Source organism: Trachurus trachurus (assembly GCF_905171665.1).
Source record: "Trachurus trachurus genome assembly, chromosome: 1".
In the NCBI taxonomy this organism is placed as follows: Eukaryota; Metazoa; Chordata; class Actinopteri; order Carangiformes; family Carangidae; genus Trachurus; species Trachurus trachurus.
In genome coordinates, this window is record NC_139891.1 from 22,651,415 (window position 1) to 22,678,989 (window position 27,575).

General features: G+C 40.8%; 1 protein-coding gene across 1 annotated transcript in view; it reads left to right on the forward strand.

The window, feature by feature from the left end:
- The window catches only part of sh3gl2a (SH3 domain containing GRB2 like 2a, endophilin A1), a gene marked incomplete at both ends in the record, with an annotated part of 37,426 nt that extends 10,186 nt beyond the window's left edge, over nucleotides 1-27,240 (forward strand). Inside the window, 8 exons of the mRNA XM_083984381.1 lie at nucleotides 18,672-18,740; nucleotides 19,532-19,604; nucleotides 21,420-21,563; nucleotides 21,897-22,030; nucleotides 22,136-22,294; nucleotides 23,425-23,528; nucleotides 23,635-23,750; nucleotides 27,044-27,240. Coding sequence (XP_083840507.1) covers nucleotides 18,672-18,740; nucleotides 19,532-19,604; nucleotides 21,420-21,563; nucleotides 21,897-22,030; nucleotides 22,136-22,294; nucleotides 23,425-23,528; nucleotides 23,635-23,750; nucleotides 27,044-27,240 — 996 coding nt within the window. The remainder of the gene's footprint in view (nucleotides 1-18,671; nucleotides 18,741-19,531; nucleotides 19,605-21,419; nucleotides 21,564-21,896; nucleotides 22,031-22,135; nucleotides 22,295-23,424; nucleotides 23,529-23,634; nucleotides 23,751-27,043) is intronic.
- Nucleotides 27,241-27,575: the final 335 nt, after the last annotated feature.

Genomic DNA, 27,575 nt, shown 5'->3' on the forward strand with positions numbered 1-27,575 from the left:
GGGGTGGGGGGGTCAGAGATTTTATGACTCCTCCTCTGCTGTTTTTATCAGAGAGAGTATTTTTAGTCGATTTAATCTGGAGATCTCAATCCTGGCATGCAATTTTCACAACCTTAAATTTATTTACTACTGAAAAATACCCCAAAAATATGTAAAGATCATCTGAAGAGACAGCTACCGACCTATTTTGGTGTAATTCATTAAATATACGTAACTTTTATGTTATATAATAATCAATTATTATTTAAAAAAAACATCTTCCTATTTTGTGTTGTTATTGCTCTGTTATTGTTTATTATGCAACAGACTAATGAGTAATTTAATGACGCTGGTGCTTTGTATAAACAAGCCTCTTCATCATCTTCCTGACTTGTGCTACAGGCTGAGCGGTAAACAAAGTGGTTTTCCTGCGACACCACCCACAGACGGAGCTGTGGATTAGACACCTAAGCATTAGGTGCATTAACAGCCGTTTATTACCAGTCTCTGCTCAGAGCTTCAGCCATCATCGCATTTACAATACAGGTGGTTATAATACGCCCTCGGAGCAACACCACCTGATAGCAGCTCGCCGTCTTAACACCTTTACCTATAAGAAGAGATTTAAGTAATATAAGAGAGGGCTTTCATTATCAGCCTTTAAAGCCCTCGTGGATAAGAAGCACCCTGAAATGCAAATGAAAATTGTTATATCTGCATTGCCATGACAACTGGGCAAACAACATGCTGCCGAGGAACAGCCTTTCAATCTTAACCAGAACAGAGACTGTTAACATGTCGACTCCTGGCCTTTCAATTTGTCTTGTTGTAAATAGATTTTAGACATATTGACTGAATAGAGGTGCAATTTTATCCATTGATTTCTAGGCATTAATAAGAGACAGGGTCAGAGACGGGTCGTTTATTGAATTCTCTATGATATATGCTAGAATATAATCTCGACTAGACTGGTTTAGGATGTTTTCACTCATGATCGTTTAATGCACTGTAGCACTTGGTGAACAATGATTTTGTTTATTAAATTTCAGGAAAGATAAGGGATAAAATATTTATTATGACTTTCCCGACATGATGTTTTCACAATTTTTTTGGTCTTAATTGTGTCAAAATATTTCATTAATTTAAAAGTATCATTAAACAAGGTATCAATATAAGTGTTCAACAGTGGTCATGAAAATATTCTGGGCGTCATACATTCCTGCATGGTTCCCCTGCCCCCTCCTGCTGTGACCTTCTTTATGGACAGGAAATCTAATCAAACCCGACCAGCGCTGAATAGCAGATAGTCAATATCAGATACCCAGACTGTTGCTCTGCTGAGGCTTTTCAATTTTCTCCTCTTTTAATGGGTCACACAAGCCACTGGATGTATTAATGTTATTGTCTCTTCTGGGAGGGATCTCAGCAGCGTGATTGAAAGTCCATGGTGGAGTTTGGAGGACGAAGAATCTTTTTTTTTTCGTTTGCTTTTTTTTGCTGTCGCATCGATTTTGGTGTAAACGCATGGCTGCTCGTCTTTCTAGGATCCATTACTCTGCTGTTGCTGCTGGACGGTTCAGCTTGAAGTTAGATGTGAAAGACATTTATCTTCATCATCAATGATAATGAATCCTCTTTCATGCTAGACGCCGCTTGTTTGGATTCAGTGTGGTGTTATATAAAAAAAAGCTTGTGTTGTTGGGTTCAGGCAGCCAATACACCTTTACTACACTCTGCACCGTCTGCACACCTCTGGTAGCTTAGCACCAGATCTTGTTTTCCCCCATTGATGCTAACACAGTCTCTTTGTCTGCATGCTGCCACAGCACATGCCCTCTGACTTACTGTCCTCTCTCTTTGTCGCATTCATTCTCTGCTGCTGTTGCTGCAGATCCTTTGTCAATCACATCTTTTCTTCCCTTCATCTCGAGCTGTGCAATGTGTCCTTTCAGCCACTGCATTGCCATGTGAGCGTTTACAATAGACACCTTCACAGTATGTGCAGTGTTAAGGCAACAATGTCAAGGTACAACTTCTTGTTGCTTGATAGAATACAGTATCTGTATAGGCTATGCCCATAGCTGTTAACCACAACCCGAAAACAAGTCATCTGAAAAATAGTCTCCTTTTTTCAAATACCATTCAGATCGTCATCAGTATTTTTCTAATAGTTCATTATTTATGTACAGTATATGTATATTATACATAGTGGAGCATTTTTGTGTACTCTATTGTACCTACAAATGTCCTTACATTTAAGAAAATTGTTAAATTATATAGAAACAAACCACATTTTTTCCATTTTTATACACAGTGATTACAAACATCATTGATGTTGTTTTGCCAGATCAACAGTCCCAACATGAACATACTCACTTTACAATCACAAGCAAAGAAAAGCAGAAGAACTCCTTTCATTTGATAAGCTTCAGTTCAATGCAATAAAATATGCAGCATCATATGGTGCAGCGGTTGTAGCTACTCATTTCAGTTTTTCCATGTTTATTTCAGATCACCTTTTACATTTATATTCTGTCCTCTCTTTCTCTTTGTCTCTTATGCTAAAGTCTTCCTCTGCATTTTATTTTGAATCTTCAGTCTCTCTCCTCTATTTTTAAATCTTGACTTTGACTTTTAGATCTCAGTAAATTAAACATCCTTCATAAAACATGCAGAGCCACGTTCACCAGATTAACCACAACAGAGGAAATGGCAACGCGCATGGAAGTTCATTATTCAACCTTTAGGACCAGACCTTTGACAAGATAATCCTAAATCAATCACTAAACCACTCACTAGTTTTACCAGAGCGTTCAACCACATCTCATGGCCTTTGACAGCACAAATGACCTCACGTCAACGAAGGCCACCTCAGACCGTGAGTGAATGGACCGGGTTTAGATTATTTTGTGAGTTTTCTTCTCATGCTTCTTTGGTAGCGTTTGACAAGTTTTGTCATGTTTTGATTTTATTATGGATTAACTGTCAACTGTTGTTTGGGAGGCCTGTTTCCGACATGGACTGATGGTGGATTGTTAGTTTGTTTTTTTAAATCCTCAACAGAGGGGTTTTTTTTTTTCTTGTTGGAGGCACATACGAGTGTCTTCCCTGAACCTCCCACCTCTCTGTTTCACTGACACTGAAATGAAAGAAAACCTCCAGCATGACTTCCCACAACAAGTGAAGAAAGCGGCAGATTTATTTAACATTGCTGCTGTGTCACTTCCCCCAGAGTTACCTAACATGGTCACGATTTTTAAAGTGAATATATTATAATCTCCTCTCTCTGGATTCACTGGCTGGTGGCGCGCCGCAATCCTCCTGAGTCTCTGATAATGCGTGACTTTGTGCTGAGCTTGTGTGTGTGGATTTTGAAGATCATTATATTTCATATAGCGACAGTTTGCCCTAACCCCTCTAACAGCAAAAACACATCTCCAGAAATATTGATCAGATTTAATGTAATTTAAAATTCACATTACATTAACACTGAAGGTGGTTTAACCCTTATGGGTCAAATTGAACCAATCTGTTTCCTTCCTCCATCCTTCCCTCTTTCCTTCCTTTCTTTCTTCCTTCCTTCTTTCCACAATTCTTTTCCCCTTCCTTCCTTCCTTCCTTCCTTGAACCAATCTGTTCCCTCTCTCCATCTTTCTTTCCTTCCTTCCTTCCTTCCTTTCTCCCTTCCTTCTTTCCACAATCCTATTTCCCCTTCCTTCCTATCATCTTTCCCTCAGTCCATCCTTCTGCTTCCTTCCTTGACCCAATCTGTTTCCTCCCTCCTTCTATCTTTCCTTAATTTTTCTCCTCTTTCTTTCCTCCCATCTTCTTTCCCTTCATCCTACCTTCCTTCCCTTCATCCTTCCTTCCTTCTTTCCCTTCATCCTTCCTTCCTTCCTTCCTTCCTTCTTTCCCTTCGTCCTTCCTGCCCTTTGAGACAAACTGTTTGTAAAAACGGGCTATACAAATAAAATTGCCTTGCCTTGCATTGCCTTCCTTCTTTCCCTTTGTCCTTCCTTCCTTCCTTCCTTCCTTCCCTTCGTCCTTCCTGCCTTCCTTCCTTCTGACGGAAATAAGTTTATCTCTTTTGGGCCTTAAACTTACTTAGCATCACTTTAATATAATAACTTTGAAGACTCTAATAAAACGCTGGAAAGGGATGGATCTGAAGCAGGGTCGTCTTTTATTCACTCTCAGACAAAGTAGACACAAGTCAACGCCCCGAGTCACTCTACAAGATACAAAGTATATGAAAAAGAAAAAGTGTCGACAGGAGCGTAGTAGTGACTGACTTTCACATCATCTGAGTGTGGCTTATATACTGTTGTGTGTGTGACTTGGGTACTTTCCCATGGCTTGACCTTATCTTCAGCTAAATCCGTGATTTTAGCTAACATGCTATCCAAATGAAGCCCTTCTCCCAATGCATTCGGAGAGGCTTCCCATAGACATACATGGGATTTTGTGATCCCGTTTCTTAGCTTAGCATGTTAGCATTGTCACGGTTTGCACTAGCATAACAACTTTCAACATAACACCAGGTGTTACAAGGGTCATACATAGTTCACTCTTGTCTCATGACTTTGCACTTTTGCCTTGTACTCCAAAAGGGCATGGTATGATGTTTGTAGGCCAATCAGTGATGATAAAGCCATGGTGGAGTGAAACAGCATAAAACACAAGAAATAAGTATATTCTAACTATTTAAATCAACACATAGTAACATAAATGGTGATTATTAATGACATAATAACACAGTTCACACTCAGTCTTTAAAGGTGGCATAACTTTCTTTTCATTGGTCTTGTTGTTGTCAGGCTTATATGTCATTTCTCATAAAAAATGCCACCACACTTCCTTCCTTCCTTCTTTCCCTTCGTCCATCCTTCCCTTCATCCTTCCTTCCTTCCTTCCTTCCTTCATTCCTTTTTTCCCTTTGTCCTTCCTTCCCTGACCCAGGAGGACAACAGGAGGGTTAAAGTTACTTCTTTGTGACTATTAAACTGATGGGGGAGACCTACAGTACAGAGATTTATTCTGACTGGATGACATGGATTTCATATACATCCACACACACACACACACACACACACACACACACAGTGAAGGCAGCAGTCTGTTATTGAGCTTTAATAACTGTCATCAATAATGATTTTCAGTTTTCCTTACCCTTGACTGCACCATCATTACACCCACGCAGACTTAACTCACGACACTTCTGGGTAAACATTAAAATGATATTCCTGCTGCAGACCTACTGGATAAATAAAGATGTTTCCTTTTTTCAGTTATATGCTGAAGGAAGTCAATGCCTCTACAGGCCTCAAAGCTCCATCATTATCTCGTCTGAGAGATACACTCGTGTTTGAAATGGAAATGCAGACGTACGATGAAGTAGAGAGAGAGAGAGGGAGAGCAATCAAGGGTGTTGTTTATGGAGCTGGTTGTGTTTTGTGTGTGTGTGTGTGTGTGTGTGTGTGTGTGTGTGTGTGTGTGTGTGTGTGTGTGTGTGTGTGTGTGTGTGTGTGTGTGTGTGTGTGTGTGTGTGTGTGTGTGTGTGTGTTTTGATAAAGTATCATTTATAACAGTCTTTGTTTCAGGATCTAGTTGATTTCTCTTTTCTGTTAGTGTTTAGACTTAATTGACTATTAACCGAATACTGATCGAGTTGCACTAAAGCTTCTGAAGCTGCTTTGTTCTTTTATTTCTTCTTTTTGATTTACAAATATTTTAGCGTCTCTCTCATCAATTACAGTCGCCTACCTACCTCTTTATTACTGACAAATGTTACTTTCTGAAGTAAGTTTTAGTTAAATCCCTTTCTCAAATCTCCTTTAGGGAAGAAAGATAAGTGTTCATTATCCGAGCCTAGTCTCACACCTTGGACGACAGGATTAAGAATAGGGTCAGCTAATGAGCTAAAAATCTTAAAAAATAGCAACAAAAAATGATCAATGTGCACCTCAGTGGCTCATTAGGAGGTTGAGTCCTTCATTACAGACCTGGGCTCAAGCACAGGCCAAGACCTTTTATTATTTATCATTTATTATTGGCCACAACACAACAAACAATGTGAACTCAGACTGACTTTAAGGGTTTCCCACTACAGACGCTTTCATACTAGAACTGGCCAAACCTGGTATGACTAACTTCTGACACTCCACTGAATCGTAACACAAACACATACAGTAAATAACTTTATCTCCTGAAGCACTGTGATCAAAACACACGGCGGGGAAACTCAGGGAGTATTACCTTAAAAGTGTAATGTAACACCAGGCTGAAAATCACGTACTGTATGAGTTGACACACAGTGAAGTACTCATCTACATCGCTGCACTTAAGCCATCAGTGTTACACTTTAAATTAATCAAGAGTCAATTTGGCAAAAATTTAGACAAATAAAATAAATGTGAAGAAAAAAAAAGAGACAAAACAAAAACATTTAAAACAACATTTAAGACAGTTTTATTTAGATGTGGGGATGAAGGTCTCTTTGTTATTCTATTTAATTTTATTTCAATAAAATGTCTGCCTGTTATCTGGTTATATGGAATCACTCTCTCGTTATGGAGGATCCAATCCAGTCCAATCCATTTTTATTTATAGAGCACATTCAAAAACAACCAAGTTGGCCAAAGTGCTTTACAACAGAAATAAAATAAATAAATCAATATAATAAAATCAACATGAATTAGAATATAGAATTATAATAACACAACAAATAAAAGCAATGAAGCCAAAGTGTTTAGGCTGAAACTGTGTTTTTTGGGGCCAGAAACAGAGAAAAGAAGGTGAGACCATTAAGAGCTTTAAAAACCGAGGATGTTAGAGTGGATGTTAATATGAAAAGAAGACAAAAGTCAAGAAAGAAAGGACAAAGTATAAACAAAAAAGAGAGAAAAATCCTGCTCAGTAAACAGGTTATTACAGCAAATGAGTGGTTGGCAACTGATTGTTAGAAGGAAATAAAAGACAAGACTGAACACATTGAGTCTTTCACACCGTCTTGTTGAGCTATAGGTGGTCTGGCAGCAGGTACGGAGAGTGTGAGTGTCCAGATGATACTCAGCAGCATTAGCACTAATTTTAGCCCAATACAGGAGTTACATCCAGTGAGTGAAGGACTCATTCCTTCACCCACAGTTCCCTGAAGCAGTCATAACGTAACGCTCACTGATTTCCATGAGCAGATCAATATCAATCTTGCAATAACAACAACCTAAGTGCTCTTTGTGTAAAAAAAAAATAGCTTAGCAGTGGTTTGCAGAGCACAGATCCACTGATGCTAGTCTGGAGCGATGCACACACCGTCCCACCTTGCAGCAGCAAAACCTCGCCATCATTCATGTCCTGTGTGCTTTGTGCTGCTCCTCCATCTTTGTCTCATCATCATCATCAGCGCCACATGTCCTAGCACTCACAAACTCTGGCACGCTTTCCTCACACACACACAGTGCCAGCTGGTTCTCCTTCCCTCTCTCCCTCCCTCCCCTCTTCGCCTCTCCCATTTACCGAGCGCTTCATGGATGGATCGGGAATGTGTGCACACATCTCCCAAGCCACGGACTCATCCCTGCTGTTACATAAGAGCCATGCAAAGGCTTACAAATCAGATTATAATAGCCACAGGCCACTCACTCCGAGTGGATAGAGGTCAGTGAAGCAACATGGCCAAACAGTGGACAGGGCAAACAGCTGGCACCCTCTCCTGTCCTCTCCTGTCCTGTCCTGTCCTGTCCTGTCCGGGTGCTCGTCCAGTCCGTCTGTATTTGACGCCTTCCTACCTGCACCGGTGCTGATCTGTCTGAGCCCGGCAGCTAATTCAGGCTACCACTTTTACCACCTGGCAGGCCACGCAACTCTGTTGTCACTGCTTGTTTGTCTATGGGTTTTGTAAAACATCCACACCGGCGGCAGCACACTGTTGAGTCTTCTCCCCACTAATGCCGCCCCAGGCCTTGATGTTCTGCAGGATTACTATCATCCTGAAAACAGCTGTAGTTGGGAGCAGGAACCAGCCACCCCCACATTTGGCTCCCAACACACCAGGATATAAGAATAACAAATGGATTTTCCCCGATTCCACGAGAGCACAGGTCTATTCTCAGGACGGCCAGTACAGTACAACCGCGTCCACTCTTAAATAAAGCATTAACATTCATTCCCAGTTTGGTTCCTGCTGGTGTTAATGTCATTAGAAATCCCAGCACGCCGGAGGTTTAACTGTGACGGAGTAGATCCCCGGTCCAGGTGAAAGGAGTCAGACATATTGTCGAGTCACACAGTCCAGCAGCGGAAATACTCGGCACAGCATGAGAGGCGTGACAGTGAGAACAGTACGGCACTGAGGGTAGTGGGAGCAGAGAGGAGGGAAAAGAAGAAAACAAGAGAGAGGGTGGGGAGGGGTCTAATAAAAGAGGAAAAACGTGGAAGACAAAGAACTTCTGGGCATTGTTATGCAATTGTTTTTGACTTTTCAGGTTTTGGCAGTTCACTGTCATCTTTCCAACTGACCCTATAGGCTTTCTGTTTCCATACCTCTGTCCTCCTCTTCTCTAACAACTGAGCAGCATTAGTGCAGACTAAACAAGAAGGGAGATGTGATGAGATTCAACACATTTGGAGATACCGACACTCAGATCTGGGCAGTACTGTAAGGGTGCAGGTATAACTGTAGGAGGAGAAGGATGTTTTAATGCTGTCAGGAAAGATTCAGATCCTCTCCTGTTATTGTCCAGCAGCAGGGGCTGTCCTCCTAATAGCCTCACTAATCACTCTTGTCATTTTTAATCTCCCTCTTCCACCCTGGGCGTATTTAAAGCAGGGGCCTCCATGTGCCCAGCCAGGATTAGACTAGTGAGCAGCAGAGGAGGGAGGAGGTGTGGGAGACGGCGGAGGGATGAGGGCAGGCGGGGCGGGGGAGGAGGGGGGAGCAGTGGCAACAGCAGCAGCAGCACACGCCTTGCGCGCCTCACATTGGGCGCCATGTGACCGATGCCAACGCTAACAGTACAGTTGTGAATGCTACGAGTATAGGTGTCGGGCAGTAAAGGGATTGTTGAAATTACATTATCGCAGGGTGACAGCTGCAGCGTTTGTCAGTAGCTGATGCACTGCACAGATGGACCTCGGTATTTAACCTCGGTATTTATGCATGTATTATCAAGATGGACTTAATCATTCACATTTGCAGTTTAAATAATCTACTTTTGTAATTTTTTAAAAACCCAATTTTGACATAACAACAAAATAATGATAGTAGAGTTGCATCTCTAGTTCTAATAACTATTGATTTGACTACTAATAAACTGATTGATTCTCTAATTCTTTCTGTAGTGTGACCATCAAATCAAAAATGTAATTTGTCCAGCGCTTAACTCAGAGTAATTTAAAATAAAAAAATTCACAGTTTGATAAAGAGTTATTGCACCAAACCTGCCAACGGATTATTTATTCAGGAAGTCCATGGATTAACTCCACACCTTTTCTTGGGCCCCTGGGTTTTTCCCCCATTACAAAATATTTCCCAGCCATGCCTGACCGTCTGTCTAACCACTGGCTGAGACATGGTTTTAGAGGGGGTTTCCATAACACAGCAATTCTTGAGCGCAAATAATGCAATTGTAATTTTGTTTTTCTTCTCACTTGTAAAGGAAACTTACTGTACCAGATGAAGCAAAAGAAGTACACATAGTATAAAGTATAAAAACAGAGGATATTGTGCACAAAGGTATTTTATGTTCTTTTTAGGACTAATCAAACTTGTATTTTTAATTCAGAGAAACACGCACAAAAAAAAAAATTAGAAACAACAGGGAAGCCGACCTCTTCACCTCAGGCTCATGTGTGCATGTGTGGATAGGATGTCGTAGTATCGATCACACCGTGTTCTGCTGCCTGCGAGTAACGTAACCTAATCCTGGATTTCCGTTTAAAAGCAACAACAGGAACTCTGTGTCAGAGAGAGTGTCTTAGGTCACTTTTCCCCATCAGCCGTTTAATAGTATTAGCGCAGGGTGTCTTGCACAGGTGTAAAACCCTGCTGTTTAAACTCTCCAGAAGTGTCTTCATTAATCTGTGCAGGCAGGTCTCTTTATAGAAAATAAATGCAGATGAATTGTCTCTCCTGATTAAATATAGAAGAGTCTAATCCAATACCTGGAATAGTATTGTTGTTGTTTTTTTTAGGAGAGATAACCTTAAAAGTAAATCTTATCTAACCTTAAAACTTATCCTTAACCCAACGTTAATATAACCCCAATGCACATCTCCATTTAGTGTTATTATTTTGTGTCTTTTATTATATATTAATGCCTTCCTCCACTCAGATTTGTGTTTTGCTCATTGTAATTTCATGTGGGTGTTTGACCTTCACTGTGCAGACTGTGGCTGTGTTTTCACATTCATCTGCTGAAGGGGGAAAATTTCTCACTTTAAATCCCCGTTGAACACATGGACAATAATATAACAGGAGTAAGTCATTCTCAAAATCATCTTTGATAGATTGCTTAAACTTCATTTTTAAGATGTTTGTATTCCCTGTAGTTCGAGTAATTATAATACCTCATAAATATCATGATGTTTCATATTTAGTTTGGATAATTCGTCCATTTATTTTTTTTACCTTTGCTCTAATTTAATTATGTTGTTTCTGACCTGAACCCCCCCTACACAGGTTGGTGATTGAGAAATTTCATTTGGGCTTATGAAACAATCAGCTCAGACTTGTTGTTTTCCGCAGAGATAGATTGCGTGACTTGAGAGGTTTGGGGTTGTGAGTCTGCAGAAACCCTCGCTGCATTAATGTGAAGTTGGGGCTGTTACATCACACTGGTTTTCACCTCATGCACCTTGTTTTTGTCACCGGAGGTGCTGCGTGCTCTTAAAACTATCCGCTGTGAGAGCAAGTCAGGACACCCTGCTGTCTGACCCTTGTGATGATGCAAGAGATTTTGGGATCGGGGAGGGAGGACGCCCTGCAGCCCTTGGCAAGATCTCCAGGCTATTTTCCTCACTCCCATTTAGCATATTTAATCTGGTCTGATTTGGTTTACATGGCTGCCAGTTGGAGAAAAATAGAAACTGGAGAGAGAGAGATCTAAAGTCTTGTGTGAGTTACATCCGACAGTTTTCTTTAGCAGTTTACGGCGGCTCGAGGGAAGTTTTGTACAGATGTTTATGGTTTACAGAGGGTTTGGCCTAATGACTTCAATGATCTCTTCCTTTTTTTTTCTAGCTCCATAATCAGGTTGATAATGATGGACAACTGTTGGAATTCACTGATAAGAAATTTGCTGTACAGACATTCATTTTCCTCACAGGATGAGTTGTGATGCTGTAATAATCAGTGGTTCCCAACCTTAATTCTCTTGTAACCCTTCACTCATATCATTCTCAAAAAGTGGTCATATAAAATGTAACAAACAAGTGATGATTTCAATTTATCTCTTTAAGTTGTACAAAGATATTTTTAACTTACAGAGTATTGTATTTTAAATAATAATTATCCTGCATTTTTGTTCTTTTGGACTCAAATTAAACATAGAAATAAATAAGAATCTGTCTTACTTCAAAATAAAATAAATAATAGATTTATCTATAACTCTTATAACAGGACTTCACTGTAAAAAGAAACACTGAAGCTGCGGTGGATCTGCGGATGTTTAAAAATATAGTTTTCACTGAAATGCCTGTGTTTAAGTATGGCCTCTTTCTCCCTGAACCCTCTCTTGAGTCCAGAGCAACAATAACTGGATGTTTGAGCCATTTATCCATGTTTGCTTGCAGCTAGCTTATATCTTGCTGTTTTGGTGTTTGGTGTGGTCTTGGCATGTGTCTTCACGGAGTTGTGCCGCAGGTTATTGTCTCCCTAGTTGTGACGCGCATGTACCATTTTAGTAATAGGCTTATGAAATTACCGGGAATATTTACTTATTATCTTGGAAATAAATTAATAAATGTGTCCAGGTATCCCCTGCAATGTTGGAAGTCACTGCTCTAATGTTTCATCCAGTGCCATCGTCGGGTCAAACTGTGTCCAATAATTTGGTTTATGACTGTAAGCCTCTAAAACCAATGGGACTCCATCCACCTCAGCTGTATTTTGTATTTATTGGCTAAATGGGAACGATTATCAGTAGCATTTCGCTCAAAGCAACACTGTGCCATAGTAAAGCCTCACAGAGAGTTCTCTTGTTCACATTTCTTTTAATTATGTAAATTCTTTTTCACAGGGGACTACTTTATTTCAGTCCCTTTGAACATCTCCATTTAATGTTGTTATGTGTTATTATATATTAATGTCTCCTCCACTCAGAAATGTGTTTTGCTTATTGTGACTTCATTTTGATATTTGACCTTAAATGTGCAGAATAGAGTTTTGTATGTGCAGCGTCTGACACTTAACACAATTCAGTCAGTGACATGTAGAAATCTGAAGGCTCCAGTGCACAAACGCTGGGAATTAAAGCAGGAGACATTTTGTGTCCAGAAGTTCAAGTTTCAAAATGAACAACATTTGCATCTTGTTCACCGTGTTGTTTATAGTGGTTCACATGCAGGAAGGTTCAAACCCCTCCAGACATTGGGAGTTTGCATGTTCTCTCAGTGCCTGCGTGGCTTCACACATTAGGTTATCTGGCCACCCAAAAAAATTAATTGTGTGACGTTGTTTGTCTCTATATGACAGACCTGTGATAGACTGCTGACCTGTCCGGGGTGAACTACGCCGTCCTCCCCACCCCACCACACAGTCCTGCATGGGTCACTGGTACAGCTGATTGCTGGATGCATGTTCAGTGATAGAGAAGGAGAGGGTGTGGTATGCATAGTGTACCGTAATTGTACTTTTTTGAGGCAAAAAAAAAAGTATTAGTTATAGCTACTTTAGGCAAAATTAGGCAATTGAAAGTGAAAGTTCCAAAGCTGTAGCACTTAATTTGTTATGAATTTTCAAAGTTTAGAGGCTTGCAGTAATGCCACCATCCAGACTGTTGTCTTGCGTTTCCAACTGAGGACATCTAGGATGTGTCATCGTCATCATCACCGTTGCTGGGGCTTAAACCCACATCCTCTGACACAAAGAAGCAGCTCCTAACTCACTGAGCTAATTGACTGGAGGTGACAGCTGGCGTGTGGCTTCTCAAATAGACTCAGGGAGTCACAGGCCAGGCAGCAGGTGACAAGGCAAATTTCAAAAATGGTCAAAATGTCAGAAATTCTGTTATCTAAACAAAAATCTGATATAATAATATCTAAATTGCATATTGACAGCATGGAAATGTTGGTGATTTGTTTTTAACGATAAGTGTTTTGCATCATAAGAGAAAATCTGATGTTTAAAAATGCCACTCTTACATTGACTGTAGTTGTTCCCATGAGAGCAGAAAGAAGATTTAAAATGTATTTAGCAAGAATTGGACGGTATATGTTTACAGTACTGTTTACAGTCAATGTTTTCATGTTTTCGTGTTAGACTCAATTTCTGTATGGATCGTTTGTGGAGGACGGTCTGGAGATGCTCTCTAGCAAGTTTGGTGTCAATTGAGCAAAAATTGTGGGAGCAGATAGGTTTAATAAGTTTAACAGTTTAAAAAAAAAAAACAGAGTGATGGACTTTATAATTTGTAGGAGGAATATTGACATGTGCTTGGAGTTGAGTAAATCCGGCATGGGACCGGACATTTGTGTAAAGTTTTTTTCATTTTTCCGCACACGGGAAGTAGGATTTCCTTGGAAGAAGAAGACGAAGAAGAAAGAAGAAGAACATTGAGGAAAACAATAGGGTCCTGGCAGCCTAATAATATTCTTAATATGTCTGAAAACATGTCTATAAATATCCAAGTAGCCTGCAGCATAGTGGCTGCTGTGCATTAGAAGTAACAAGCCTCGAGCTCTGCAGTGAAATCTTATCCCTTCACTGCCTCTCTGTCTGGAGGCGTCACGAATCAGCTGCTTGTTCATCCACTCGCATGTATCAGCATCCTTCGCGGCAGTCTTCTCCTCTCCTCTCTACTACGAGTGCGTGAGCTCGGTATGTGACGTTACAAGCTGTGACGTCACCGGTTACATATCATCTACGCCACTGCTGCCCCCAGCTGCCAGCGGCACGTCCTACGTCCTACTCATCCCCCCCTAAAGTTCACTTCACGCCGCCATCGCTGCTGCTGCTGCTGCTGCTCGGCTCACCTTGTCATGCCCTTCTCCTGCAGGGACCACGAGCAGGAGGAGGAGGAGGAGTGATGGCTGGAGAATGTGAGAAGTGAAACGGGTGGATGATCAGAGATCCGCACCGTGTGTGGGAGCACAGTGACATTGCTGAGGTCGTCCAGAGGTGTTGGATTGGTGGTTTACTGGCTGTTAGGTGGGATTAGTGGCTTGGTTACATTTAGTAAGTCAGTGGGAGTAAAGGATCAATCCTCAGGCCTGTGGTTATTGGTTGTGACATGTCAAATCGTCCTTCAGTGTCTGTCTGTGTGTGTGTGTTTGTGTGTCTCTGCGTATCCTCCATCCTTCCATCACTGTTATGAATTTCAGTCTCTCCAGCTCGCAGCCCTCAGAGCAAAGCACCAGCTCTGTCTTTGCTCTCAACTTGAAAAAGAAAAGGAAAAAAAAGTGTCTGGGGGGGTTGAACAGGCGTTGACAGCAACAGCCATCAGCAGCAGCGTTGCACTTACTCAGAACAGCCACCACAAGCTAATTTTTATTCATTCGGTTTCTCTGCTTCTCCCATGCAGCCTTCACACAGCCAGGTCCCCCACAGGCTCCACTAGACTGATTGTTTCTTATCTGTTTAGCTTGTGAAATGACTGACTTGTAGCCGACTCTGACTCCCGAGCACCCGCTCTATCTCTGAGGCAAAAAAAAAAGATTGAATGTAGGACACACACAGACTCACACTCATTCACACACACACACACACACACACACACACGGATAAGATGTGGTTGATTTTAGAGGTCTGAATACTGTGTGAGATGAGGTTGGGCTGACTGCATTAACCACCTGCAGTTTAGACCTCAGTCTTTTAGTCTTTAAAATTCAAGTGCGGCCACACGTGAGATTGTCTGTCCAACTGTTCACTGTCACGATGACTTAGCTCCTCCATTTTCTCAGAAGTGTTAGTTCTCATGTTTAGTTAATGTTAGTGGAAAGAAAAAAACCAGACATGTTTCCTGAGAGGAGGCAATCATGTACAGCTGGGTAAAGTAAGTGCAAGATGTTTTGGTCCAGTTCAGTTGGAAAATGTGTTGATAAGAGCTTCTGCTTCTGCTGGAGCGCTGAAAATCCTCTGTCCACAAATGGTCTGTTAAGAGTCCAAGTGAAGTACATTTAATCATTTGCACTAGAGATTAAATAATTAGTTGACAAATCAATTATCCAATCGAGAGAACGTTAGTGGTCAGCTATTTCGATATTTGAGTATTTCGGTTTAGATATCTGATGACACAAGGCTTTAGATCATTGTAAGGAACCCTTTTCACTATTTTACAATTACATGGACTGATCATAATTAGTCATTAATCACACCCCTAATGTTGTTACTTTATATCAGTGGTGTCAAACATACGGCCCGTGGGCCAAAACTGGCCCACCAGAGGGTCCAATCTGGCCTGCGGGATGAATTTGCCAATTGTGAATATAACATACAATAGAAGGCAGAAGAGAAATAATATTGTTGAAATTGCACATTATTGTCTCAAGAAATTTCAGGTTGTTCATAATGTTTGTTAAAAGGAGAGTTCCCCTAAACATCTTAAGATAGATAGAAATTCATTTTCTCAGCTGCATCACATCTCACTCAGTGCATAAAGTGAATAAAGACGGTGTAAAAGAAAGATAACAATAAATATTCATAAAAAGAAGGATAGCGGCTAATAAATATTAAAACGATAGAAAAAACTCAGCCAGTGCAATGTACTTACTTCTTTGCACTAGAACAAAGGGAAAAATGTATTTCTCACGTAATTACTCATTATGTATAGGTTATTATGGCCCACTTGAGATCAAATTGCACTGTATGTGGCCCCTGAACTGAAATGAGTTTGCTTTATATAGTTCATATTGAATAGCATTGATATTTTTGAAAATGAGTCTGTTCTTCCCTCATATTAATCATTCCTGCGCTCATCTGCTTTCAGATCATGAATGTACATGCTGCTGTACATAGGCTGTTGATTTACAAAAGTAATCATTTATAAAAGTAAACATCCCTAAATATACAAGGCCCTGCATGACAAGAATAAATCTCAGGGATTTTAAAGCTGTTTCTTCCCCCCATGAGATTGTGGAACGTGGTGAGGACATGATCACGAATCACCCTCAGACTAATCCTCTCTGTAGAAGAGTAACTGCTAATATCCGTCAATAACACCAAAACAGTGTCATTATCATGCATTTGTTATGCACTGTGAAATATTACTGCAATTTAAGATTTTTTAGAAAATGTGCTGTCTGGTGTGAATCACAAATGGAGGCGGCCTGTTTTTTTTTTGTGCGTGTGCGTGTTTTTTTTCCCCCAGTTTCCTGTGCAGTGAGTTTTCTGCATGCAGATCACGTACACATCTGAAACCAGGTAGAAGTTACATGTGACTGCATCATAATGCTCTGCAGGCGTGTGATTAAAAGGTGTGGATGAGCACTAGAACTGCCACTATGTGCGTTGCCTGTGTTGCCACAGCTGTGGAGCCGATGTAACACGTGTATACAGCCTTCCTCACCTTCGTCTCAGCAGCTCACATCATCATCATCATCATCACCATCGGCGTTGTCTCTCCTCACAGCAGCGGTGATGCTGCTGCTGCTGTGAGGCAGGCATCCCCATTAGTGTTTGATCAGCAGGTTTGACAGGAGGGAAAGATAAAACATGAGAACAGAAGTGAGAGAAACAACAGGAAGTTACCTGATAAACCAGGCTACGTACAGGCAGATACCTGTCTCCATGGCGACCAGCTCAAGGAAGATTTGAAGACATTGTAGTGTAGGGATGGATGTGTCGGTGAAACTAATGACAGGAAATGTGGCGCGCTGCTTAACTTCCACCTTGTGTGCGTGTGTGTTTTTTTGCTTTTCTGTGAATATTGAGCTGTTTCACAAATGGGATCAGTCCTCGCTGAGATGACTCATAGCCCACCAATCCTCAGAAAGTCTTACGCTGCATATACTTCTGTCACAGGCTTAGTCTCATAAACCTTCCTGCTGTGTCTGTCACAGATCACCCCTGGAAAGATACATCTCAATTTTTACTAAATTCAAAATCTTTCGCCTTCTTACCCTCCAAAAATACCACATATTCTCTGTCGTACTACAGCCGTGCCAGTGTGAAGACCAGCCTGCCTTTAATAGCCAAAATGTAAAATTAACTCCAAGTAGGCCTACATGAGTACAGTATGAAGAGTCTGGCCGTTACTCGAGGAAAGATTTCTCCTCCTTAGCTTAGCTTTCATTGCTTCTTTAGTCACAGTACTATGTGACGTTCCCTGAAAGCTGTTTTTCCCTCCTCACTCCTTCCTCCGAGGGCCGTGTCTGGCCTTGTCGCGTCAGATTGCTGCCCCCTCTGGGGGTCCGGTTACATCACAGGCTGAAGCTGCACGGTGGTGGCAGAGCTGGAAATCATATCAGCAGACAGAGAGTGAGGGGACGGCGGCAGCCCAGAGGAACTACTTCTCTGCTTGTGTCTGTGCACATGGACCCGTGCCACGTCCGAAGCTGTAAAAGCCAAGAAATTACAGTTTGTTGCTGGCCATGCTTCATCTCTTCCTCCATTTCTGATATTTTATCACCGTCTCTCCTGCTGCATCTGTCACCAGCGGTGATGGAGAATCTGATATTGTAATTTTAAAGCCAGGGAGCTGACACACTGTCTTTCATCTAGACTGAGTGAGAGGGGAGTGTGGTTTTGTTGTTTGGTCTATATATAGTGCCACATAAAGGCTCAGAAGAGTTACTCTGTAACACAACTGTCAAGTTTTGTTTTGTTTTTGTTTTTTTAAATCCCCTTTGGTTGAACTGCTCTGACCTAAAAGACACATGGCAACCTGCAACCAAACCTCAAATCCATTCCTTCATTTAACCTAAAACTGTTGGAGACTATTGCAGCAGAAAGTGTTTCCCACAGTGTCACCCATAAATAACAAAAATGGCAGGTTTATTCTATTATCAGAGATGTGAAGATCACAAACACACTCCGAACATTTTAACTCTAAGCTGATGAGAAGGGAGGTTCATGCTGCAGCATGATCTCTGATCTCATGATCGCAGCAAAAGGTCAAATTGATATTTGTGCATTTGTTGCATGACATAATCGTACTTGAATGGAGAGGTCGCAGACACAGTCTGGTACAAACTTCACACCTTCAAACGTCAAGCCAAACAATTTATCTTACTGCAACATAGGTGTGATTAATTCAATCTATGGTTTATGAAAGGACAGCATCTTTTTCCTGTTATTGATTCATCATCAGTTTTGCCCTTTCACAAAACACTGAAAAGAAACAAGGTCCATGTGCAACACTTCTTCTCGCCAGGGGCTGAGGGCACTTTTGTGTAATTTCAATTATAATCTTCATTTCAGTACTGAGAACTGGATTTGACCTCTCTGGAATTTGCACCCACTGCAATGCGATTTTTGGTGAAGCTGATAAAAGTTAAACACTAACAGTATTTCTTTTTTCCTTTTGTGTCTTTTGCAGAAAGTGAGTGAGAAGGTTGGAGGAGCTGAAGGAACGAAGCTCGATGATGACTTCACTGATATGGAAAAGGCAAGAGTGAACTCTATTCAGTCTCCCATTATCATGCTGTTTAGTATGTAATATTCAAATCTTCAGGTCCAATTTTTTTTGCTTTATCTCTTTAAAACATCATTTAAATATTCATTTTTCAGAAGTCCTGTTCAAACCCAGGGACATCTGTCACCGTTTGCCTGTAGTGGCATCATGCTGCCAACTGTTATAAACTGTATCTAATGCTGAATTTTAATGGCTCTCTTATTTTGGTGTGCTTGTGCGCTTCCACAAACATGAACACCCAAGATCTGAATAATATACTCAGTTTTTTTCATTTATTTATGGGAGGAATAATAAATACATGTAGTGTATGTACATGTGAGTGCTGTTGTATATCACTGCCTTTTAGTGCATGTGTGTCGTTACATATCCTTGTTTATAGTGGAGTTTCTAATGTGGTGCAGAGAGAGAGAGGCTGTCGAGAGCTGGCAAGTCTCATCACACTGAAACAAGAACACAGAAGTGATGCTGGCTCTCAGCTCTGCATGTGTTTCTCTCACCATCAACCCGCAGAACAAAGCAACACTTTTTCTTTTTTTTTAATCTTCTCGGTGGCCAGTTTAAAGATCTGTAATTTGTTTTATCGCTGCTATATTCCACTCATCTTCTCCTGCAATCTTTGGGCCATTACCTGTTTCTGCTATAATCCACATCTATTTCTTAAATGTTACATTGGTACCTCCTGTTTGTTAGTTTGTTTTTTGTCTCATTTCACATGTTGTTTGTTTTATTGTGTTAATGTGTTTTTTGTTTATTGTGGTTTACAGAAGGTGGACACCACTGCACGGGCAGTGATGGACATCATAACCAAGACCACTGAGTATCTGCAGCCAAACCCAGGTGACATAAACCAGCCACGCACGATGCAATCATGATATGATATATGTTTTGTTTTTTAGCTCCAGTCTGTCAAGAGTCAATATAAAAACTGAACATGAAGAACATAATACGTATATCATAACTATGCACATATCATAAGACCACACTGAGACACAGTAACATAAATATACAGTCATATAGATTTACACAAATATAGAGCAGGTCAAAATCCTGTCAATCTGAGTGAATAATTATAATAAAATAATTCTCAATACTTATATCATTGATAGATTGTTAATTGACTAGTAGTGTTCATTTAAATGCAGATGACACAATTTTCTATTGTTGGGCCGATTAAATACAATCAACTGTTGACAATCTAGATCTTTCTTCTAATGCTTTTCAAGAGGCACTCACTCACCTAAAGGTAGTGCTAAATCCTGATAGAATATCTGGTATTTCATTGACTAAGAAAATTGATTAGCTAAATAAATCATTTTATTCCGCACAGTAATTCAAAGAAGGTCACATTATGAATAATTAGTCATCTGTATTGATTATACTTTTACTTTTTTACTTGTTCATATTAACAATCTGGTCAAAAGCTGCGATTGAATCGTGTTTTGCTTTACAGAACCTACTTCCCCATGTACATTGGAAAAACAATTGCCTTAGCCATATTTCTTTCTGTCCTGGGTTATAGAGTTGTTATATATAGACATGCGGTCGTCACCCTGAAGCCTTTAGATGCTGTGTACCACTCTGCTCTCAGATTTATTACTCAGGATGCCGACGGTATCCATCTGTACTCTGTATGAACAGGTTGGCTGGTCCTCTCTCTCTCTCTTGTGGGAAGAGATGAACATCGGTATATTTGTATTTACAAAGCACTCTTGGAAAAATTACCAAATTACTTTGCTGCCATAATATACGTCAATATATCAAACCTACTCTCAGGACGGGATTACACTGCATGTTCCTAAGGTCAACCTAGAACATGAGCATGGAGATTGCTTTATGCAAAATGCTTTTGTTCTCTACACACACATGAAATAACCAGCAATGCACTTTAAATGTTGATTCCCTGAAAACACTGGGACAATTTAGAAATAGTTCAAATGTTTTTCAATGTTCAATGGTTTTTACCAGGAATAGATTTTTCATATTTCTGCTGTTTGGTTTATTTTCTTTCTGGTTACGTAATCTCTGCATCACTGAAAATGACGATTACTCATCAGTGAATGCCCCAAAAAAGTAAATGAAGGTTGTTCATGATGAACAATAGAGCATATATTTTGAACACATTATTTATGTGATTTGGCACAGTGTTCATAATACTGTATATATGACACATATAGATATCAGAAAACGTCCCTATGAAGTGATTTAAACTGTGTGTGTCACCACTAAAAATTCATACGGAGATGTAAAGACAGACAAAATGTATCATTGCATTAACAGCCACATCAAAATCTAGTTCAATAAAGCTCAACCTAAGTCTTCAAGTTCATTATTGTTGTAAATTCTGTAATAAACCTGCCTTGAAAACAACATTTTGGCCATGTAGTGTCGTTCTTATCCTTCAACCGTTATTGGCCTGTTACATATTTGAGTTTTAATAATATAATTGTAAATAACTGAATGATCCCATGTTCTACTACTAGTGTAATCACAATGGGAACTGGCTAGACATAATGAAACTCACTGCTCTCCAAATTAACTCCAAATTAAGTCAAGCATTTTAATAGCATTCACTCTGGAACCTCAGACTTTGTTATCCGACTACAAATTGAAGACGTGGACAAAATGTCATCACTTGCTGCCTTGTCTTCACAGCCACCAGAGCCAAGATGAGCATGATCAACTCCATGTCACGTATGCGGGGCCAGGAGAAGGGGCCGGGCTACACACAGACTGAGACTATCCTGGGAGAGGCCATGCAGAAGTTTGGCAGGGAGCTCGGAGAGGAGTCTAACTTTGGTGAGCTGCAGCACATTAAAGCCTCTCACAGAAAAGAAGAGAAACACTTTTACAGGGAACAAAGTGGCATAATTTCTTCCCTCAAGGATGCAGCAACAATGTTATGAAAAATGCATGAACCTATTTTCCAGACAAGATGCTGAAGTTTCCTTTGTTATTCACCAGTGAAGGAATGAAAATGTCATTTAAAAAGAAGACGCTGACGTCAAAATCTTCTGCAGATCCTGATGACATAGTGTTACTGGAGATGAACCTTTCTCTGCACCATACACTGACATTGAAACGTGTATTATACTTTGTTTTTTAACATCCAAATGTCTTTTTTGTCTTCAGGCCACGCCCTGATTGATGCTGGGGAAGCCATGCGTGAGCTGAGCGAGGTGAAGGACGCTCTGGACATGGAGGTCAAGCAGAACTTTATTGATCCAATGCAGAACCTCCATGATAAAGATCTCAAGGAGATTCAGGTAGTTTCGAGCGCAGACCTCCGCTACACAACAGGCGGAGAAAATAAAATCAAAGACCATGTGTAGGTGAAGGATTCAGATTCACTGTCTGGTCTCGTTTTGCAGCATCACCTGAAGAAACTGGAGGGTCGCCGTCTGGACTTTGATTACAAGAAGAAGCGTCAGGGCAAACTGACCGACGACGAGCTCAAACAAGCGCTCGAGAAGTTCGACGACTCCAAGGAGGTTGCTGAGCTGAGCATGTTCAACCTGCTGGAGAGTGATGTAAGCATTAGTGCGCTCCCTGCTTGGTGGTGAATAGCTGTAATTCCTGTCAACACAGCCGGTATTTTCTTTGTACATGCTCTCAAGGGGTCGTACAACCACATCTATTATTTGACCATCTCTACCTTTACACTTCTGCTGTATCCAGCGCAGCCACTACTTCTATTCCCATTACCCTCTTGTGAACCTCAAGCCATTGAACTGAATTGGGGTCACAGCCCCGCAACGTACTGGAAACCCTCCGTCTTTTCTATAATGTCAGCCCCTGCTGTTTGTAGATTAAGTATAACAAATGCTGCACTCCAGCAGGTCAGTCAGTTCAACTGTATATGGCTCAGTATGTGTCCTACCAGACATCCAGGGCATCCACCCCAGTGTTTACGTGATCCTTATTCAACCAAATGTCACCTTAGAGCATACAAATTCAGGATCTACTCTAGCCTACTGTCTAGTAGAAGTAATTTGGATTATGGCTTGATCAATTAAGACATTGGTTATTCAATCATAACATTAAGCAACATTTTTGATAACTAAAAAATAGTTGCAGCCATTTATCACAAAAACATGTCAAACATTTGCCTCTGTAACAGAGGTCCGCGGGTATAGTCACAGTCACAAGGTACCAGTAAGGAGAAGTGATGGTGTGTGGCGGTTAGCGGTACTGAAGTTAAACTCACTCGCCCATAAAAGACATGCTAATCCACTTGCCAAGTGGTCATTGACCTCTTGGCGAAACGATTAGCATCGTCACCCGCGGTGCGGGAGACCCAGGTTCGAAATTCAGATTCAAGGACATTTTCCCTTTTCATGTTTTATGTAAAATTAATATTTATATCTGTATGTATTTTAGGACAGCTGTAGAGAGACAGAGAGAGGGGGAATGACATGCAGAAAAGGGCCACCACCAGTGGAATCAAACCAGGGCTGCTGCGGCGAGGACTATGGCCTCTGCACTTTGCGCACCTGCTCTGCTAAACGACGCCCTTTGAAAGATGAATCTGTTATAACAAAGAACCCCAAGCTTAAATAAACTGAGTCAGAGTTTTTCGTAACAGTCATCAACCGTTGCTGTCAGTGAGTTGTCGCCCACATGCTTCTTCTTCTTCTTCTTCTTCTGCGTGCATCAACAGATTGAGCAGGTGAGCCAGCTCTCCGCCTTGGTCCACGCTCAGGTGGAGTATCACAGCCGGGCCGCTGAGATCCTCACACAGCTCACCAGTAAGATCGACGAACGGTCAGTGCTGACACTTTTCTATTCCACAGTTTTTTGCCATTTACCAACCACTGCCAAAGGAAAAGGACGTGGTTCATGTTGAATTCTGTGTTTTCCCACTCTGCAGGATAAAGGACACTGCAGTTAAACCAAGGAAAGAGTTCTTGCCTAAACCACGTACATCTCTGGACTTCTCCGCTAGTGAGAACCACAATGGAGGCATCCACAGTGCCCGTTCTCCAGGTGAGACCCTAAATATGAAACTCTCTGTTCAGAAACATGTCCAGAAACTAGTCCTGGTTCTGCATGGACATCGTAGACCCTCACCACTGAATCTCACAAGTTTCTGTCCTAACTCATGTGAAGATAAAACAGTAAAGGTTGTAGTCGTTTGGCTTTAAAGGGACAGTTTCTGGGCGAGTTTCTATTAATTCAGTTTTTCTTTCCTTCAACAACCCACTCCCTGTTTTTAATTTTGACTGTAAATTCTCAAATAAAAACCTGATGCTGGTCAAAAAGGCCAAAGAAAGAAACTGTACATGCTATATATTATTATGTATTGCATTGTAAAATTACAGTAAATTAAGACTTTTATACAGCATATTTAATTAGTAGAACATAATTTGCATTGTCAAAACTCCTACTGATTATTTTTTGGTCAATTTCACTTTATTTTTGTAATATTAGGATCTGGACATGTCTTTCATGATCTTTCAAAATAAAAGTCCTCTAGAGAAGAGAACAGGTTACGTAACTCATATATATATTTATTGTGAGGTTGTTGTTTTTTTTCTCAAGATATGCTGATGCACAGTAACATACAAACATAAACAAAATTAATTAGTTTCACGTTAAAGGAAAAAAAAAAAGAAATTCTGATTTTTGATTTCTTAGAATAACCTGGTCCAAATACAAGCATGGGGAAATGTTTGAGAATTTATGGTACCTTTATTGTTTGCTAATTTTCTCTTTCTTTTTCCCAGATCTTTACCCAACATTTTAGTTATTACCTGTACTGAACACAATATTCTTCAATCCAGAACAAATAAATACAACTTCTCACTTTTCTCTTTCCCCTTATGATTTTTGTTGATTTTTCTAGGGGCGAGGTCTCCAGGTGAGCCAGGTCAAACTTGTGTTTTTGTGTTTTGTGTGTGTTTTTCCTACCAATATGTTTCTGTCTGTATGATCATCAAATAATTTCTTCAGCAACATCATGCCATTTCCACTTTAAACTCAAAAGCACTTCTGCTGTTTCCTCTCCCCCTTCCTCGTGTTGTTTCCTCTTCCTCTTTGCAGCAAGGTCTCCAGGTGAGACAAAAGTGAACCCCAGAGAGATACAACTATATCTCTTCCATCACCTCATTTTTCTTTTTCATTTCATTTTTTTTACACAATAATAAAAACAGCAGAAAAACAAGTGCCGTCCGCTTGTTGCACAAAGAATACCAGACCGACATTGACAATGAAAAGCTCACCAGCGGACGAGCATTTGCTATTTCTGTTTTGTTCTGGTGTCAATCTTCCAATTTGTCTGATCCTCCTGTTTCTTTGTCTGTCTGCTTCTCCGCCTCTCTTTCAATTTATTGTGTTTAACTTGTGTTTCTTCTTGCCTTATTGTTCATTGACTTCTTAATCACACTGCGCCTTCTCTATATATCCATCAGTTCATCATTCACCCATCTAAAAATGCTATTACTGAAAATGTCTTTTTTTCACCTTTGTCTTCTCCTTTCCTCTTTGCAGCAAGATCTCCAGGTGAGCAAGAGTGACTTGGAAAGAGATGCTACATCTCTCTATCACTCTTATTTTTATTTAAATTTGTTTTGTAAATGGACTTTTATGGGAGTTTGTTTGTTTGTTTTGTCTGATTTTTTTGTTTGCAGTGCAGGTCATCTGCAGTGCAGTTTCTGTCTAACCCCTGAATACTGTTTTGTTTGGAACCAAATGTCTCATCTTTCTTTTAATGTTAAAGGAAGAGTCTGACAGTTTGGGAAGTGAAAGTGTTTATCTATTCAAGTGATAACACTCATATGATAATAAGCTTAGCACTTAGCTCTGCAGGAGAAACGCCTGTATCTCCACTAGCACCTCTACAGCTCACTTTTGAATTATTTCTATTGGGTTATGCTCTGAACCATTTCCTGAACCGCAGCAGTAACTGTCTGCCCGACAACTGCCTAGAGGCAGAAGAAGTCCCCATCACACAGTGAACTGTTGTTTATACACTTTGGCTTTTGGACCCAATAAATAAACAAGATATAATGTGTAAATTAGTGAGCTGTACAGCTGCTGGTAGGTACATGGACCGAGCCAGGTTAACTGTGAAGAGAGTCCCAGGGATAAGAAGCACTTCCCAAAAATATTGAACTATTCCTTTAAGCTCTTGTCTGCTGTGTTACAATTTTACAGTCACTGATGGTTCATATTTATCTCTTTTGCTTTGTCTCCTCCTCTTTGCTTCTTCCTCTTCTTTCCCCCCTTTCAGCCAGGTCTCCAGGTGAGCCTCTGACAAGCTTTTCTTGTGATCGTTCTTGTGATCGTTCTTGTGATCGTTGTGCCTCTAATTTATATGCAACACTTTATCTCCACGCCTAGCCTTTCTTCTCCAGGCCAATGTATACTTCTGCATTGAACCGATGCTGTAGAAACTTAACAGCAATGTCATGGTGATGCAGACTGCGACAACCGTGATTGGTCAGCTTGGTAGCGCGTGTTCGTCTTTGTGTTTGCACAAGCATAGAAAACTCACCCACGTCATTCAGTCTCAGTCAGTTCAATGACACTTCTCCAACATGATCCACTCTTCTTCAGGTGCTTTAGCTTCAAATACATACACATAAAGACATACTGTAGAAACCACTTATTATCAATGTGAGGTGTGTGAGGGACGCTGACTCACCAGTGCACAAGGCCCATTGCCATAATCGCTATAGTCATAGCAGTAGGTTTGTTACCTTTAATTGTCAGTGCAAGCTATTTTTAGAACTGCAGAGCCGCGAGCTGCTCAGAGCTACGCTACGGAGGCTAATGGGGATTTCTTGGTTTCCCTCATCAAACTCATCAAATACACAATCCAACAACTCCAAAACACTCTCATGGACAAGATGTGACCTGCACATTCACTACGCTATGAGATAATAACGGAACGTTATGAGACAGAGTTGTTTTGTAGGTAAATGCAGCAACTACTTGCAGAAAAACTGCCCCTGATGGGAACACGCATCAGTGGTTTTGCATGAATTTACCTCTAAAACAACTCCGTCTCATAACGTTTCGTTATTATCTCATAGCGTGGTGAATGTGCAGGTCTCAACTTGTCCACCAGAGCGTTTTGGAGTTGTTGGATTGTGTATTTGATGAGTTTGTTGACGTTGACTATTAGGGATTATGGCAATGGGCCAATTAGCCAAAATGTTGAGCTATCCCTTTAAATGCTGCACTGTAGACCTGGCATTAATCTCATGCAGAAGTATAAACCAGGCCTCACACCCCACTTCTCCTCTTGACTCTCCAACCGTCGTCCTTCTCTGCAGCCCCCATGGACCAGCCCTGCTGTCGTTCTCTGTACGACTTTGACCCTGAGAACGAAGGGGAGCTAGGCTTCAAGGAAGGCGACATCATCACCCTGACCAATAAAATCGATGACAACTGGTACGAGGGGATGCTGCACGGCAACTCTGGCTTCTTCCCCATCAACTACGTGGAAATCCTGGTGCCGCTGCCCCACTAGGACGTCGCGACTAATACCAGCTGTGTCTGCAACAGTGGCAAAATAAATCCCGGCCTCCAGCTCCTCCGCCCGCGGTATTCCCAGTAACCTTTTCCCCTAAACATTCCTACTAACCACCTGCGCTCCGCTTCAAAGGAGTCAAAACAGCAACAACATAATAACGAATGAAGATATGAGCAAGATTGACGACGAATTAAAGCAAGTATGCACCAATTGATCGTAAAAACTTTTTAAGTGAGGAAATTGCATTGATGTCGTTGCTTCCCCTTATCCCAGGAGGTACCTTCAGGCTTCCATAGTCATCTTATCCATTTCTGTCCTGGCTTTTGTCTCGG